Below are 17,317 nucleotides of genomic sequence, written 5' to 3' on the forward strand. Positions count from 1 at the left end.
ACAAGGCTTTGATCCTCAAGCATTTGCAAGACAAATATTTTTCATTCAAACAGATGAATTAATTGTTTTTATTGCAAGAATTACTTGGCCAATATCAAAGTCCTTTTATTAGATTTTTCGGTATGGTAGACTTAGTGAATCCAGTGAAAGCTATTATCTCAATTTGCTTAATAGCTTCTACAAGACAGAAGGACTTTATTTGCCAATCTGGCATTCATTTTATGTGAATGCAACCACTTCTCTGGTACAAGATTTTCAGAGGACAGACAAATCCATTAGAGAGGTATCTAGGGTGACTTTGATGCCACAACTAGAGATGATTGTACACAGTTAAGAAATGTGAAACTGGTAGAAAGTTGGAGAGATACTTGGATCAATCATATTCCTGGATCACGTTAGAAAACCAAATTGTTTTCTGAGTTCAAGAGAAACTGCTTGGCTTGCCAAGACACACTTTCAACTTTGAGATCACCTCTCCTGAGCTAAGGTCCAACTCTCAGACCATTGCACTAAGCTCATCTGCAAGCTGAACCATTGCTGATTGCCAATAAGACACTGAGATAAGAATATGTGATGACGATAGGAGGAACAAAAGCTACTCAAAGAATTCCAGTCAAGAGACTCTCCAGTGGGACTCTGCAGGTGATAGCCTTTTGGGAGGAAGATTAATTTGGTATCTTCAGTGATTGTTTGAGCAAAAGACTCATAATATCAACTGGTTAGAAATCAGAACTCTACCATGACTTTACTAGCATTCAATTTTTTTAAAATATCAGCAATAAAGCAAATAATTGGGCTGTAAAGATTAGACATGTTTAACATCCCATTTGGGGATCCCAAAAGACTACGTACTTGTTCTCCAGTCACAAGCTAAAGTTTATTTCAATATTGTTGAAAAATAAAGTTACAGAGAATATGAGATCTTTTATAAACGAATCCAAATGAATAGCTCACCAATGGATGGCATTTCCAGTCTTGTTCCAAACAGTAGTTTATTGGTTCACATTCATATCCATTGCCCCGGAATCCTTCTTTACATCCACAATCATTCTGTGTTATATAGAAAATAAGGAATAAATTAGTGTACTTGAAATAGATTTGCTCACTCCTATAAATCACTGACTCACTAAAGGTTTTGGAGAAACAAAGTTTAGGATGAAGTATGGCAACTGTCAATTCCAATGGACAATGCTGGAAGTTGAAAATCAGAAAATCCTTCTGGCTCAACATTACATTTATTGTATCAGTTCTAAAACAAAGAATTAAGTTATATAAACAGCTTGAACATCCCATACAAGGAGCAACAGCCAGGGATTGCAGATGCACAGATTCAACTATTGTATATATCAACACTGCAACGATCCTGGCTGAAGCTATTTTTTGTTTTCGGTTGCCAAAGGACTGGGAGGGGGGATGGGTGATTTTAATGGGTGATTTTAATGCCGGCCACATGACCACGGAGATGTCCTCGGACAAGCGCTGGCTCTTCGGCTTTGAAACGGAGATGAGCACCGGCTCCTAGAGTCGGAAATGACTAGCACGCATGTGCGGGGGAACCTTTACCTTTTTTAAACAATATTTTGTCCCTTTTGAACCAAGGTCATCACTGCTTAGGAATTTGGCGGGCTGAGTCTTCCCTTAGAAAGCCCGCCAAAGTATTCTGTTGGGGAACGTAGTTGATTACATAGTGCTAGGGTGGGAAGTCCAACTTTGTAACATTGTAACACTTTGGAGGGAACTCCAGACTTGGTTTCACTTTTGACTGTGCCAATACTTTGTAGTCAATAAACATGTTCTTTAAGGAAACCTCTAGCCTTGGAGTTCTGCTTTTACTGGTCTCATCTATTGGAACCATGACAGTATATTTTGTACAACAGGTTATATTTATTTGGTATTCCACTCATGATGTGCCTTACTGTTAAGGCTGCATCAAAGTGAATATATTTCAGCATTTTTGAAAAGACAATAAAATATACAGTATCTAAAATCTGAAGAGGAGCCAGTTTCTTAGATCCTGTCAGTCAACCTCAGTACTATATTGTCCTTATTGTTTCTTGATGTGTTTCTAAATTTGATTGTCCACTGTATCCATCATGTCTGATTAATTAGTAATACCAGAGCAGAAACCTCTCTTTGCTCTGTACCATCCTCTCTTATTACATTTGTCTGACTTCTTTTTTCTGTATCCACATCAGGAAATAGTCATTTCATTTATATGAGTCTATGGGTTTGGCTTGATGGTGCTTATTTATATCTGCATGTATGTGCACACACACGTAGATAATATTCACCCCTTGTGCTTATAAAAAGCTCTGCTAGGTTGATATAGGGCTGATAGTAAATATAACTATTGTCTTCAATCAATGCTTCAGCAATTCTAAAATGCCTATGATTCCTTTTATGTCCATCCTCCTTATCCATGGCCTCTATGCTACCAAAATGTACTATTATTTCAAAAACCATGAACCCAACATTATAGAACTGCCTTCTTCAAAGTTGTGCCCTCCAGATATACAGTATCAGGGTCACCATTGGCCAAACTGATTGAACATGCTTAATGTTGCAGTTCTAATATATTGGAAGGATGTCGCATGAAGAAGGGTGTTCTGTATTATTGAGATCCATAATTTGGCACCTTCTCTATTATTACTGCATAAAAATGATATGGCGCAAAAAGTTAAGCAAGAAGAAAACTTACTTGGCCTGGACCTACGTATAGGCAAGTAGCATTAGCATGACACCTTCCAAAATTTGATAGAAGGCAGTTGTTTATTTCAGTACAGTCTCTTCCATTTCCTGTCCATCCTGGCTGACATACACACTTGTGAGTTCCAGGACCAGTCTTGATGCAATCTGCCTACAAGTATATTTCTGTAAGTAAATGCTATTCTTTATGCATAATAAAGTGAGAGGAAATGAAAGTGTAATCTCTCATTATAAATTGTGTAATAGTATGCAACAATGACTTCTCTCAATGTAAGAAAGATGATCAGATTTCACTCATGATGCACTGGTTTCCTGTGCAGGTTAGCTATCCCTGTTCTAGAATTACTATTTATGTGCAGTTTTCATTTTTGAAAAAGTGAAAAACAACAACACATTGGTCAATTTGAATAACTAACCTAAAAACAAGTAAGATATCTGTTCTTATTCACAAAATTAAACTGTCAAAAATCCATGGTTAGGCAATTAATAAATACATTGGTCAATTGAATAATTAAAGCAAATACTATGAAATTATGAAAAGCACACAAAAAAACCAAACGGAAAACAGGTGCACTGCACTTGGAAAATGACCTGAATAATTGTTTTTATTCTTTTAGTGAAATTATGCATGTACCAGAAAAAGAAGAGGAAAGTGCTTCCAGTGAAATGTTGAACAAGACAAAAAACAATGGATGGAAACTAATGAAGGAGAGAAGCAACCTGGAATTAAGGAGAAACTTCCTAACAGTGAGAACAATCAACCAGTGGAACAGCTTGCCATCAGAAATTGTGGGTGCTCCATTACTGGAGGTTTTTAAGAAGAGACTGGACAGCCACTTGTCTGAAATGGTACAAGGTCTCCTGCTTGAGTGGGTGGTTGGACTAGAAGCCCTCCAAAGTCCCTATGAGTTCTATTCTGATTGATGTCTTGAACTTGCTTCCTTTGCCTATCACTCTTTTAAATAAAATAATGAAACCAATTTGAGATACATAAATATTTTATTTACCCTTGGTAATGACTATTTTAAATGTAAATTTGTCTTTATTTGGAAAATAATATCAATTTGGATGATGTAATTCAAAATTTAAATGGGATACAGTTTAAGAAATTTATACTTACATTAGCATTGCAGCTATGTGGATTTATCTCAGCACAAGGATTAACTTCACTGCAAATTATTCCATCTCCTTCAAAGCCAGGTTTACAAACACAACTAAAATCGTACATAAAACAATGTAGGATTAATAAGAGTGGAAAGGGTAAAACAGTAAAAGATACATTTCAGCACTGAACAGCAGCAATTCTCCAGAGCTTCAGAGAGAGATTTATCCTGTCTGTTACCCACAGGATATTTTAATAAAGGTGGCTGTATCATTCAAAAAGTCAATTCTCCTCTTCAGGTTTTTGCTGCTATAAAGGAGAAATAAATAGTTACTTGTATCTTTACTCCTGTGGGTGAAGAAAGGTGTTTGGAAAATTTTCTGACCAATAAGCATAGCTTATCATAGCTATCATTGGCAATATGTGCCTTGATGGGGGAGTCCAGTGATGGAGCATGAATTGTTTTTCTGTTCCAGGGACTGGTTCTGTGGAGAAAGATTTTTCTGTGGACCAGAGGGGTGTGTGTGTGTTTGTGTGCTGCCTGCATCCTGCAAATGGGACTTCACTTATTTGAGTGGCCCGGTTGCTGGCATGTTGCAGCCTGGTGCTGGTCCATGGACCAGGGTTTGGGGACCCCTGGTCTAAACAACCAAGTACTATAGGAGCACCTCATGCTTAGTAAGAAGATCAAGGCCATTTAGATTCTAGTCTTAGTGGATTTTGGTGGTGGTAGAGATTTTTTTGATTAAAAAAAATCTGAAACAATTCATTATGTGGATGTTGGACTTCTGTCTCTATCCTGAATGACACATCTGCTTTTATGCCCAAAATATAAGCTCTTAGATCTTTAATTATATCTACAACTGTAGACTCTCAGCTATCAGGACTGGGAACAGTATAGAAATGTGGAGAACCACTGGTGGACAGAGCAGGTAGAGCAAAACAAGTAGTCCTCAACTTACAATCACAAGTGAACCCAAAATTTTCATTGCTAAGCAAGGAAGGTATAAAGTGAGTTGCACCCCATTTTATGATTTTTTGTCACAGTTGTTAAGTGAACCACTGCGGTTGTTTATTAATATTTAATTTATTAATATTTCTATACCGCCCTTCTCCCGAAGGACTCAGGGCGGTGGACAGGGCAAGAATAAAAGACAGAATTACAAAAGTTAAAAAATAATTAAATACATGCCCACTAAAAAACAATTAATACATAGTAAAAACCCCAATAAAATACAATAAAAACCCCACCAATCCCCCATCAGGCCAGGCCGGCTTGTTCGAACAAATATGTTTTTAGATCGCGGCGAAAGGAGCGAAGATCGGGCGCCATCCGGAGCTCAACCGGTAACTGATTCCATAGTACCGGGGCGCCCACAGAGAAGGATCTCCCCCTGGGGGCCACCAATCGACATTCTCTGACCGGTGGCACCCTGAGGAGACCCTCTCTGTGGGAACGCACAGGGCAGAGGGAAGTTGATGCCGGCAGCAAGTGTTCCCTAAGGTACTCCGGACCCCTGCCATGTAGGGCTTTGAACACCATTACTAGTACCTTGAATTTCACCCGGAAGACAACTGGTAACCAATGCAGCTCACGGAGCAGAGGTGTAACATGGGAGTATCGGGAGACTCCCAACACAACTCTCGCGGCTGCATTCTGTACCAGTTGGAGCCTCCGGGTGGTCCTCAAGGGAAGCCCCATGTAGAGAGCGTTGCAGTAGTCTAGACGAGAGGTCACGAGCGCGTGAGTGACCGTGCATAAATCATCCTGGCTTAGATAGGGCCGCAACTGGCGCACCAGGCGAACCTGGGCGAAAGCCCCCCTAGTCACAGCCACTATGTGATCTTCCAAGGTGAGCCGTGAATCTAGGAGGACTCCCAAGTTGCGGGCCCTATCTACGGGGGGGTAATAGTTCACCCCCCATAGAAAGAGATGGAATATCCGAATAGACCCGGGATGAAGGTATGCAAAGCCACTCAGTCTTGTCAGGGTTGAGTTGAAGTCTGTTCCTCCCCATCCAGACCCGAACCGCCTCCAGGCAATGGGACATCACGTTGAGGGCATCACTGGGGTGGTTTGGGGTCGAAAGAAAAAGCTGGGTATCATCAGCGTACTGATGATACCCAACTCCAAAACCACGAATGATCTCACCCAGCGGTTTCATATAGATGTTGAACAGGAGAGGCGAGAGGACCGACCCCTGAGGAACTCCACAAACGAGAGACCTTGCGGTCGACCTCTGCCCTCCTGTCAACACCGACTGCGAACGTCCCTGGAGATAGGAGGAGAACCACTGTAAGACCGTGCCTCCCACTCCCAATCCCCTGAGACGCCGCAGCAAGATACCATGGTTGATGGTATCAAAAGCCGCTGAGAGGTCTAATAGGACTAGAACAGAGGAATGTCCCCTGTCCCGAGCCCTCCAGAGATCATTCACCAGCGCGACCAATGCCGTCTCCGTGCTGTACCCAGGCCTGAAACCCGATTGGTACGGGTCTAGATAATCCGCTTCATCCAGGACCAGAGGGAGCTGATGCGCCACCACACTCTCAACAACCTTCGCAAGGAAGCGAAGGTTGGAGACCGTACGAAAGTTGTTCAATACAGCTGGGTCCAAGGCAGGCCTCTTGAGGAGAGGCCTCACCACCGCCTCTTTCAAGACGGCAGGGAAGCTACCCTCACTCAAAGATTCATGTAGTCACTAAGTGAATCAGACTCTCCCCCCACTGACTTTGCTTGTCAGAAGCCAGCTGGGAAGGTTACAAATAGTGATCACATGGCCAGGGACAGGGCAACTGTCATAAATACATGCCAGTTGCCAACTGCCTGAATTTTGATCATGTGACCAGGGGGATACTGCAATGTAAGCATGAAAAACAGTCATAAGTCACTTTTATCAGTGATGCTGTAATTTTGACTGGTCACTGAATGAAAGGTTATAAGTGAAGGATTACCTGTAGCCAGTTTAAGATAAGGTATATCCGTGTATTATTCTCCTAAGACAGTTTCTATTCATTTTGTTTATAACTAGTGGTGTAGCTGTAGTCAAAGGTGCTCCTGATTGAAATAAAGATTCACGGATCTAAAGCCCAGATGGATTCTCCTTATAACTGCTGCTTTTTAAAAAATAATATGTAATCTCCTCCCTCCCTTGGTTGCTCACTAATAAAACAAAGAGACTGCATAGTTTTGGGGAAATCAGAAGTAAATCAGTAGTAGTTTCATCATTAGGTTAGGGAGAGGGGAGAGGGAAAAAAATGGAACAAGATACATCAAAATGGGTGAGAAAAAGAGAAAGAACCTCAGGAAGATTAGTTATAGGGCAGGAGACTTGATATGTAGTTGAGCATTCAAGAATTTTAGGAGGCGTCATCTTGCCAAGGACCAGCCATGTTGCACTTCACTCCTGTCACCTGGATATGCTTTTGCAATTTGCTACTTGCATTTTATGCAGGTGGAGGAAATTATATTGAGAGTCCAGTATGCAGGAATAAAGTCTATGTCAAAAGAAGATGTATTGCTGGCTGATCTGTCTATGAAAATGGCAAGGAACATGTCTTTCGGAGTGCCAGTCAGGAAAGATGGAAATTTACTATAATACATGGTGAGTTGAAACAATGGATCAAAAGCCAGTTTGCGAGTATGAAAATGTCTGTATGCTCATCTGTGAATGGCATGAAATAAAAAAATAGTTAGGAAACTGTCAAACATGAAGAATCAGAACCACACATTAAGTTCCAGTTAAGATGATTTATTACACATGCCTATGCGCAAGAATTGAATCAACTAACCGTCAGCACTAAATTGGCACTAGATAAGAGTGGAATTCAAGAGAAGTTGGATTTAGTTGATTACTCTCTTGACTCTGCCCCCAAACGCTGACTGCTCTTCTCTTACAGATACTGATTGTGAGGACCTTCCGGTCAGCTGTCACCTTAGGCTTGCTGTGCTTTGCTGTTATGTGGTGACAGACTATCATGGACTATGGGTGGGGGGGGGGATGAGGAGGGAGATGCATGGGGAATCACAACTAGAGATTGTACCTGCTTGCTGCCCCAAGGCCACCCAGCTGGAGGAAGGAGAGGCATGCATACCAAGCTGCTCTTAGACTGACTGTTATGAAAATATGTTGCATGGACTTGATTGGTTACAGTGCGGTGGGCAGCGAGGGACAGTTGGTGGGGGGGGGGAAAGTAGAACTTAGGGATTTTGGCATGCAATTCTCAGTTCTGGCTATCCAATGCTGCAATATCCTTGACCTCTAATAAAACTATACCTTTCTCAACAAATGGAACCAAGGATCGTTTCTATTTAGAGGTTTAGGTTGTTTCAGTCTGACACTTCCCTTGAGGAGGAATGTTAGTCTATGAGGTGAAAAACAGTACCATACCAGTAATAATCAGTCCTCTTTTGTTTGAAGTGTTGCATAATCAGACAAGGGGGAAAAAACGATTATAAAATTACCAGTATATGCAAGAATGTTCATAAAGCAAATAAGTGAGAAGGTAAGTATTACCCCTAGGAAAAGTACCTGAGAGGCACAAAAACCCCTGAGATGTACATAATGTACGTACCTCATAGTACCATTGCTCAAGATGCAGTCAGCATGCACATCACAGAACTGAAGGAAAAGCCCACATGGCATCACCTGTGCATCACAGAGCTCTCCAGCATAGCCATTTTTACACGAACCAGGAAGGCAGCTCCCATCACCATCTATCTGGTTGTCACACTTTCCGTGAACACACATGCATTCTGCAGAAGGGTTGAGGGGTGGGGAGGAATATCAGTAAATTAAATGCAAGAGGCCCATACTTTGGAGTCATACTTTTTAAAAAGTGTAATTAAATCTCTGGTTATATTCCTTAGACTAATTTGACATTAAAAAGAAAAATTAAATTCTAATACCTATCTCCACAGGCAATGTGCTCATGTGTTATGGGAGCCATAATTCAAAATACATTGAGAATGCCATTTTAATGGGCTTTCCCAGTGCCTTTTGAGATTTTTTTTTTAAAAAATGTGTATAAATCCAACTTCCTCTTCCAAATTCATTTTGCCATTAAACAATAGTAATAACTGTTAATAACTGTAAGTATTCTTTCAGTTTGCTGAAATGAAAGCTGGATTTCCACATATTCAACTATCCACCACACTGTAATCTAGGCTAGGGCACGTTCATGTTTATTACTATTTGCACTTCCCAACCTTTCAAAAGCAGTTTGAAAGCAGTTTGAAAGGAATGATTCAGAAACAAGGAGAGCAAGGAACAACAGCCATTTTTTTAGCTGCCATAACTACTACAGCAAATCCCCTCATCTCCACAACACACACACACACACACACACACACACACACAAATAATGAAAGGGGAAAAGAGGGAGAATGACAACATTTTCGTTAATTTCATCCCTATTTGGCCTGCCCAATTGAGGGGAAGATTCAAAACCATCCAGCCATTTTTCCTAGTACAAGACCTATCACAAAGTTGATACTCAAGAACTGGGAGGAAAGTTAAGATATGATTTTCCACCTATGAGAAAATGAGTAGTTTTTCAGTCTTTTCAGCTGAAAATCAGCTTCAGGGTAATTCCTCTGGCACCACAGCTGAATTGTGGTGGTTCCTGCTGAAAATGAACAATGGCATGGAAGCACAAGGCATGGACCACAACTAATGTGGTCGTTTCCCTAATGTCATGTGTTACACAAATCAAACCAATGATTATAATATGCTTGCTTATGGAATGAATAAAGAAATATCTTGCTTTCAGGATATCAGTATTTAGAGAGATTATTCAATTTATTTTTAAGTATAATGATTTGATCTGCAATTGTTGGTCTAAAATAAATAGTTTAGATTGCAGTTATTCCCTTGAAATTTCTGCTGCAATTCTTAGGTTAGATTTATTTAAATGAATGCAAAATGCATAGTAAAAGGCTTGTGTTTTTTTTTAAAAAAACAGCATTTGTCTTTTAAAAATGATGGATAAAGAAATAAGATAGGAAACAGAAAAAGGTTGATCCACCTATATCAATCTGAAGATAACCTCATCCTCATGGAGAATTAGTTAAACAGCAACAGTAAATAGAATTAAATGCCATGCTGAAAGTTATGACATTAATACCATATATAGACACACATATATATAAAAAAATCAAATCCTACTTTCTCATTATTTATGTATGAAAAAGCTCTGAGTTCTATGGTACCACTGTATCTCCAGGGCATAAGAATAAAGTTTATTCTGAGGACTTCCGGTGGCGACGCGGCGCCGAAGACAGCCGCCTCCGGGCTGTCCGCTCCGCAGCTGTGTTTTTCCATCGTAAACAGCGCCGATCAGCTGTTTAGATGGATTTGAAGCCCCCTCCTTTGGAGAAGAGGAGGGGGTGAGGCCCCAGGTAGGGGTTGAGCTCTCCGGGGCCGCCTGAACTGAGAGTTTGGGCGGCTGAAGGATTGAGCCCCCCCGAAGCCTGGGTTGCTCCGAGCTGCGCAGTGTCTCTGCTCCGTGATTTTTGGAGCAGAGCCAGGCGTTAGCAACCACCCCTGCCAGAAGGAATACTTTTGAGTATAAAGATGCAGGCAGAGCGGTACAGGAGGTCAAGGTGATGTGGACTTTTATTTTTACTCTCTAGCTCAACGGATTTTGTAGCTTTAAAGTGAAAGTGCGCAATAAGTGAAAGTGACGAAAGATGGCGGCCAAAACTTCTAAAGCTCTTCGGAATGCGGGGTTTTCCCTGGTGCAACAGACCTCGTTGCAAGCTTTGCTTCCTCCTGTACCTCCTCCGGCGTTGACGCTTAAGGATTTACAAGATGCCCTTCAAAAGCATTCACAATTAATATCTGATATGATGGATGAAAAGTTGAAAAAGCTGGAGGAGAAGTTGGAGAAGAAGATGGAAGAGAAGTTTAGAGCAATGAGGGTAGACATGTTGTCTATGATTGAAAGTGTAGCTGAATGTGTGCAACAGCTGGATGCAAAAGTGGAGGATCTCAGTCAAAAGAACTCTATATTAGAAGCAAAGGTATTAGAGAATGAAAATATAAGGGATAAAGTGGACGGAGAATTGAGCCTCGCTCAGTATCATCAGATGCAGTATGCTATTAGAATTAGGGGCTTAAAGGAGAATTCTAAAGAAGATTTAAAGCAGCTGATCTCTGAAGCTTTGGAAGCGGTATTGGGCCAGCCAGCATCTGAAATTGAGGGAAGTATGGATAAAATTTTTCGTGTTAATTCATGGATTGCAAGACAGAGGAAGTTACCCAGAGATGTGGTGGTCTATTTTACAAAGAGAGTAATTAGAGATGAAGTCATTCAAGCTGCTTATGATACTAAATTGGTAGTTGCTGAGCAAGAAGTCTTGGTTTTAAAAGAGATTCCTCCAAAGATTTTACAGAGAAGGAAAGATTTTGCATTTCTTGTACAGGAACTTAAGAAATGTGATATTAAGTTCAGATGGGAGATTCCAGTTGGACTGGTGGTGATGCATGAAGGTAAAAGACATCGTTTGGTTACTGTGGCCCAGGCACGTGATTTTTATAGCAATGTGTTAAAAGCAATCCCCCTACCACTTCTGGAAGCTGCAAAGGGATATGGTCAGGGAAAGCTTCAAGAAGTTGCAGATAGACAGACAGAGGAGAATGGTGCTGGAGGGGATCAAGTTACAGTCTCATCGGTTGCTGTAGGAGAGCAGAGGATGACGCGTGCCGCCCTAAGACGAGCGAGACGAGAGCAAGAGCAAGAGCAAGACCAGCAGAAAGTTATGGAACCTCCAAAGCGTACTTACAGTGAAGCTGTGGGAGGGGCGCGGTCTAAAGAAGTTGAAGGGGTCATTTCAGATATGCTCCAAAAGCTTTGGAGTGTCAAGATTGGTGACTAAATTTCTAATTAGAATGTCAATGGATTGAATTCATCATAGAGGAGAAAGAAAGCTTTTTAATATTTAAATAATTTAAGACTGATGTTATCTGTTTGCAAGAAACGTATATTAGGGTTGTGGACTAAAAGTATTTGTACGCAAGCTTCTAATCAACAACAAGTTGATTTTTCTTAACTTACTATAAACAAAGGTTACCTAATTGGATTATAATTTTTTTAAATTTTTTATTTTATTCTTATTGGAGATTGGAATGGTGTTCTAGACGTATAGATGGATGATCTGGAACTGCGAGATATTTGGCGTGATATATGCAAGAACTATTTTTGATTATAGTTCAGTTTGGTTGGAGATTAATAAGGTTAATAGAGATAGGCGCTTTTGGTGCGTAATTGAGAATTTGTCTAGAGATTAGAGAAATGTGGGAGAATGTAAATAGTAGATGAAAGTTTTTTCTTTGAAATTAATATGAATAAGGATTGGGATTAAGAAATTTTATTTAGCATTTGAGTAAAATTCCTTTTCTGTTTTCTTCCTTTTTTTTCTTATCTGTAATATTATTACTGTTTGTAATCATCTTACATGAGCCAGAGGGTGATAGAATTAATAGTTTATTGTTGATAGCATATGGATGCTTATGTTTGTTTTTCGTTTTTATACCCTGTATTTAGCTCTGGGAAGTCGGGGGGGGGAGGTGGGAATGGGGGAGAGGGATAGGGAGGGTTAGATGGGGGTGGGGGAGGGGGGATTAAAGTTAAAATGTATTGTAAAACTTTTTAAATAAAAAAAAAGAATAAAGTTTATTCTGTGTTTAGCAGTAGTTAGAAAACAAAAGGCTGTTGTTGTTAGTTGCGAAGTCATGTCCGACCCATCGCGACCCTATGGACAATGTTCCTCCATGCCTTCCTGTCCTCTACCGTCTTCTGGAGTCCATTTAAGCTCACGCCTACTGCTTCAGTGACTCCATCCAGCCACCTCATTCTCTGTCGTCCCCTTCTTCTATTGCCCTCAACCTTTCCCAGCATTAGGCTCTTCTCCAGTGAGTCCTTCCTTCTCATTAGGTGGCCAAAGTATTTGAGTTTTAGCTTCAGGATCTGGCCTTCTAAAGAGCAGTCAGGGTTGATCTCCTCTAGGACTGACCGGTTTGATCGCCTCGCAGTCCAAGGGACTCGCAGGAGTCTTCTCCAGCACCATAGTTCAAAGGCCTCAATTCTTTGGCGCTCAGCCTTTCTTATGGTCCAGCTTTCACTGCCATACATTGCAACTGGGAAGACCATAGCCTTGACTATATGAACTTTTGTTGACAGGGTGATGTCTCTGCTTTTTAGTGTGCTGTCTAGATTTGCCATGGCTTTCCTCCCAAGGAGCAAGCGTCTTTTAATTTCTTGGCTACAGTCCCCATCTGCAGTGATCTTGGAGCCCAGGAAAATAAAATCTGTCACTACCTCCATTTCTTCCCCATCTATTTGCCAGGAATTGAGAGGGCCAGATGCCATGATCTTGGTTTTCTTAATGTTTAGTTTCAACCCAAGTTTTGCACTCTCCTTCTTCACTCGCAACAAGAGGCTCTTTAGTTCCTCTTCACTTTCTGCCATTAGAGTGGTATCATCTGCATATCTTAGGTTGTTGATGTTTCTTCCGGCAATCTTAATTCCAACTTTTGATTCAGCTAGCCCTGCCTTTCTCATGATGTGCTCCGCATATAAGTTAAATAGGCAAGGCGACAGTACACAGCCTTGCCGGACTCCTTTCCCAATTTTGAACCAATCAGTGGTTCCGTGTCCAGTTCTCACTGTTGCTTCTTGGCCTGCATATAGGTTTCTCAAGAGACAAATAAGATGGTCTGGTATGCCCATCTCTTTAAGGACTTGCCACAGTTTGTTATGAGAAACTATTAAATATTTGTATTCTACCCATTGCTGTATAATACTTAAAGTCAACGTTGGTAATTACAACAAATACCAACACAGAATAAGAAAATAAACCAATCAGTTAAAAGGGCAAACATTATGTTGGCATTAAAATCATATTTGTTCATTCATTCATTCATTCATTCATTCATTCATTCATTCAACTAAATGACTCCGAGCAGCTTACAATTCTAAAATTATAAAACAATTAAAATCATTTAAAAGTAAAAACATGCGATAAATAAATAAATACAAACAGCAGCCAAAATAATTAATCAAATATTTTTTGATTATATTTAAATTAAATTTATAGTTTAAACTGTAGTCTATCTTGGTGCAAATAGATCTATACAGATTTCATTTTTCTTTAGAAATGTTATATTACAAGTAAGTTGGGAACAACTACATATAAGGTGTGCTCTAGTCTAGTAAGTTATAAAAAATAATGACAAATTAGCAGGTATTTAAAGAATGTGTTTCCCTGCTCAAATTGTAACCATAACAACACATCTATGATATTCTGAAGGGTAGCTGTACCTTCCAAACATAGCCTTTTGGAGCTGCAAAAGGATGCAATGGGATGTTTCTGCAAACATCCCAATGGCTGGGCAGAACCCTGATTCCATTGGTTATGGATCTGATATTCCATGCTGAGTTTGCATTTGCATTGCCCCCAAATAGCTCATTCCCTTATCTTCTGAAAGAGGAATGCTTACCTTTGGCACATTGTGGTCCATATTTATTGGCATCTGCACAAAATTGACACTGTGAGCCTTCAAATCCACTCTTGCAAATACAAGTGCCGTTTCCTTTCATCCCATCCAAACACTGCATTTTGGGGGGGGGGAAATGCAAGTTTGAATATGGCTATTAAGTGATGTTAGAAGTCATTGATCTAGAGGAGATAGAGCTGACAGTTCCTGCTATATTCATCAGAAAGATGTTTCACTGATTGGAACTTATCAAGGAATGGATCCCATTTTCTAGCTACAAATGAAATATATCCTGAGAATGCCATTTGCGTGCTATAATCATCACCACCACCACCACCATCATCATCATCAAGCTGGAAGGGACCTTGGAAGTCTTCTAGTCCAACCCCCTGCTCAGGCAGGAAACCCTATACCATTTCAGACAAATGGCTGTCCAGTCTCTTCTTAAAAACTTCCAGTGTTGGAGCATTCACAGTGGTTGTTCCACTGATTAATTGTTCTAACTGTCAGGAAATCTCTCCTTAGTTCTAGGTTGCTTCTCTCTTTGATTAGCTTCCACCCATTGCTTCTTGTCTTGCCCTCACATGCTTTGGAGAATAGCTTAATTCCCTCTTTGTGGTAATCCCTGAGATATTGGAACACTGCTATCAAGTCACCCCTAGTCCTTCTCTTCATTAAACTAGACATGCCCAATTGCATCAACTGTTCTTTATATGTTTTAGCCTCCAGTCCTCTGATCATCTTTGTTGCTCTTCTCTGTACTCTTTCCCTGTACTCTTATTTACCTGGCCATTTCCAGAGCAGGGGTTCAAAAAGCCACCAGGACACTGATTGCATTCAGAGCCAAAGAAACCTTTGCAACACTCAGGCTCCTGTGAAAGAAGCGTGGACGAATTTAATAATTGTAGAAACTTTAATTCAAAAATATTTATTCCCATGCTGTCTCTGACCCCCCTTTTTGATCACTAGAATGTGTACATTGTTGCAAAAGATTGCTGAATCGCATCTCTGCTAATTTTTTTTAAAATTTATTTTATTACATTTATATACATTTATATAATTAATTGACAGCAGAGCTGAAAGTGATTGAATTAAATAAAAACAGCAAACAGGGAAAATCCTTTACATAAACTTCCTGAGCTATCCAATTTAACCCTCACATCAAAAATGGAGGTTTGCAAACACAGTAGAAGTTAATTAAAATATTTCCCCCAATTTTCATCTCATGCTTAAGGTGGTATGCGAATATAGTTTCCTCATCAGACAAAGAAGATGAATGGCAATAGTTTTTCCCCCCCAAAGAGCATTTTTGTAAATTGAGTCAATTGAGTCATGTTTAAAATTTAGAAAGGCCACAAAGAGGGAGAATTTCTTTTTATGAGTGTGCTATTGTACAAGATGGTAGACTCCCCTAAAATGTTGTCTATTGTTGACCTCCATTCTCTGAACCTTGCCTGCTCATCTTGGATTATATCCTCTCTCCCTCTCTAACTAGCCTCGGAGCTTGTGATTTACATGTTTAGCATGTAAATTTGCTAATGACATTCAAAAGGTTGATAGACCTGTAATTGGATGGACCATTCTTACTGCCCTTTTTATAAATTGGGAATATTATTACCAGCCCCCAATCTTTTGGAGTATAACCAGTCTGATCAATAATATAAACAGAGATACTAGCAGTGACTCCCATCACTTGTAATTCTTTTTAAATATTTTGGACAAAACACAATCAGTACCTATGAACCTTAAGGCGGTGTTTCTGAACCTTGGCAACTTTAAGCTGAGTGGACTTCAACTGCCAGAATTCCTTGGTCATTCTGGGAGTTGTAGTCCACTTGTCTTAAAGTTGACAAGGTTGAGAAACACTGCCTTATGGGATTCAATCAATCACGTTACATCTTGTACAGAGACTGTGAGAAAGTGAAGATTTAAAGTCTTTCGCACCTTGATTTTCATCTCTTACCTTTATTGTCACATTACAGTACTGAGCACACCCATGTTTCAGCACGAATGAATCTTGGTAGATGCATTTTCTGTTTAATGCTTTCTGGAGTATTAAAAAAGAAAACATAAATATTCTTAACCATGAGGGGTAATCAGTGATATACTGTAAGGCAACTAGTGGAGTTCTGCTAGAAAAAAAAACTCATATTCATAAAATGTTGGTTGGTTTTATTATTTCTCCTGCGATATGAGGTGTAATAAATTTTATTGGAATGCATGAAAATGTCAAGATCTTATCTATTATCCAATTATTAATTGTATAGTTGATGCTTTTACTTACAACAGGTAATGAATTTTCTGGACAACGGTTTTTACGGAGTGTACATTTTCCACAAGTTCCCTGAAATGAGATAATTCATTTTAGGAAAGTTGGACTGACAGGTGTGATGAAGGCTGTTCACTGAGTAAGGTCAATAAAGCCAAGATGGCAAACATGACAATGTAATTAAACTTTTAATGTTTTTTCATGTGATAGACGTTAAAATGGCTGGAGCTTCAATTATACTTTCATGGCTACCATCTTGATTTTGTAAAAAATCATATTCTGCTAATCAATTCCTAAATCAATGCAATAACAAGCCAATATTTTACCAATAGGAGAGAATATATGTAGCTTAAGGTTGAATTATGGAGTTCTAGGTATCCTTAGAGTTTGGTTATTTGCTTGCAGACATTTCGTTACCCGATTAGCAAACAACCAAACTCAAAGAGCTCGTAGGATTACACCATCCTATGTTTTCAAAGAGACATGACCTTGGCAGGTAAATTTGCTTGCATTTGTTGGCATGGAATGGAAATCCTGGCAGAGGAACTTCAGGTAAAAAGTAGACTTGCTGAATATATCTGACATGCTAATGTGCTGAAAATATTTCTAGTATTTCTTGTGTGTCTAATCACACTTGGCCAATAAAGCTATTCTATTCTATTCTATTCTATTCTATTCTATTCTATTCTATTCTATTCTATTCTATTCTATTCTATTCTATTCTATTCTATTCCATTCCAT

The 17,317-nt window shown here is 39.7% G+C and overlaps 1 protein-coding gene across 1 annotated transcript in view; it reads right to left on the minus strand.

Annotated features, from left to right (window-relative positions):
- STAB2 (stabilin 2) overlaps nucleotides 1-17,317 on the minus strand; it is a gene marked incomplete at its 5' end in the record, with an annotated part of 104,997 nt that overhangs the window by 55,332 nt on the left and 32,348 nt on the right. The window contains 8 exons of the mRNA XM_083365378.1: nucleotides 955-1,050; nucleotides 2,699-2,857; nucleotides 3,827-3,920; nucleotides 8,384-8,564; nucleotides 14,311-14,422; nucleotides 15,093-15,179; nucleotides 16,271-16,354; nucleotides 16,592-16,651. Of these exons, the coding sequence (XP_083221504.1) occupies nucleotides 955-1,050; nucleotides 2,699-2,857; nucleotides 3,827-3,920; nucleotides 8,384-8,564; nucleotides 14,311-14,422; nucleotides 15,093-15,179; nucleotides 16,271-16,354; nucleotides 16,592-16,651 (873 nt within the window). The remainder of the gene's footprint in view (nucleotides 1-954; nucleotides 1,051-2,698; nucleotides 2,858-3,826; nucleotides 3,921-8,383; nucleotides 8,565-14,310; nucleotides 14,423-15,092; nucleotides 15,180-16,270; nucleotides 16,355-16,591; nucleotides 16,652-17,317) is intronic.

The sequence above is a fragment of the Vipera ursinii genome (genome assembly GCF_947247035.1).
Source record: "Vipera ursinii genome assembly, chromosome: 6".
NCBI classification, from domain to species: Eukaryota; Metazoa; Chordata; class Lepidosauria; order Squamata; family Viperidae; genus Vipera; species Vipera ursinii.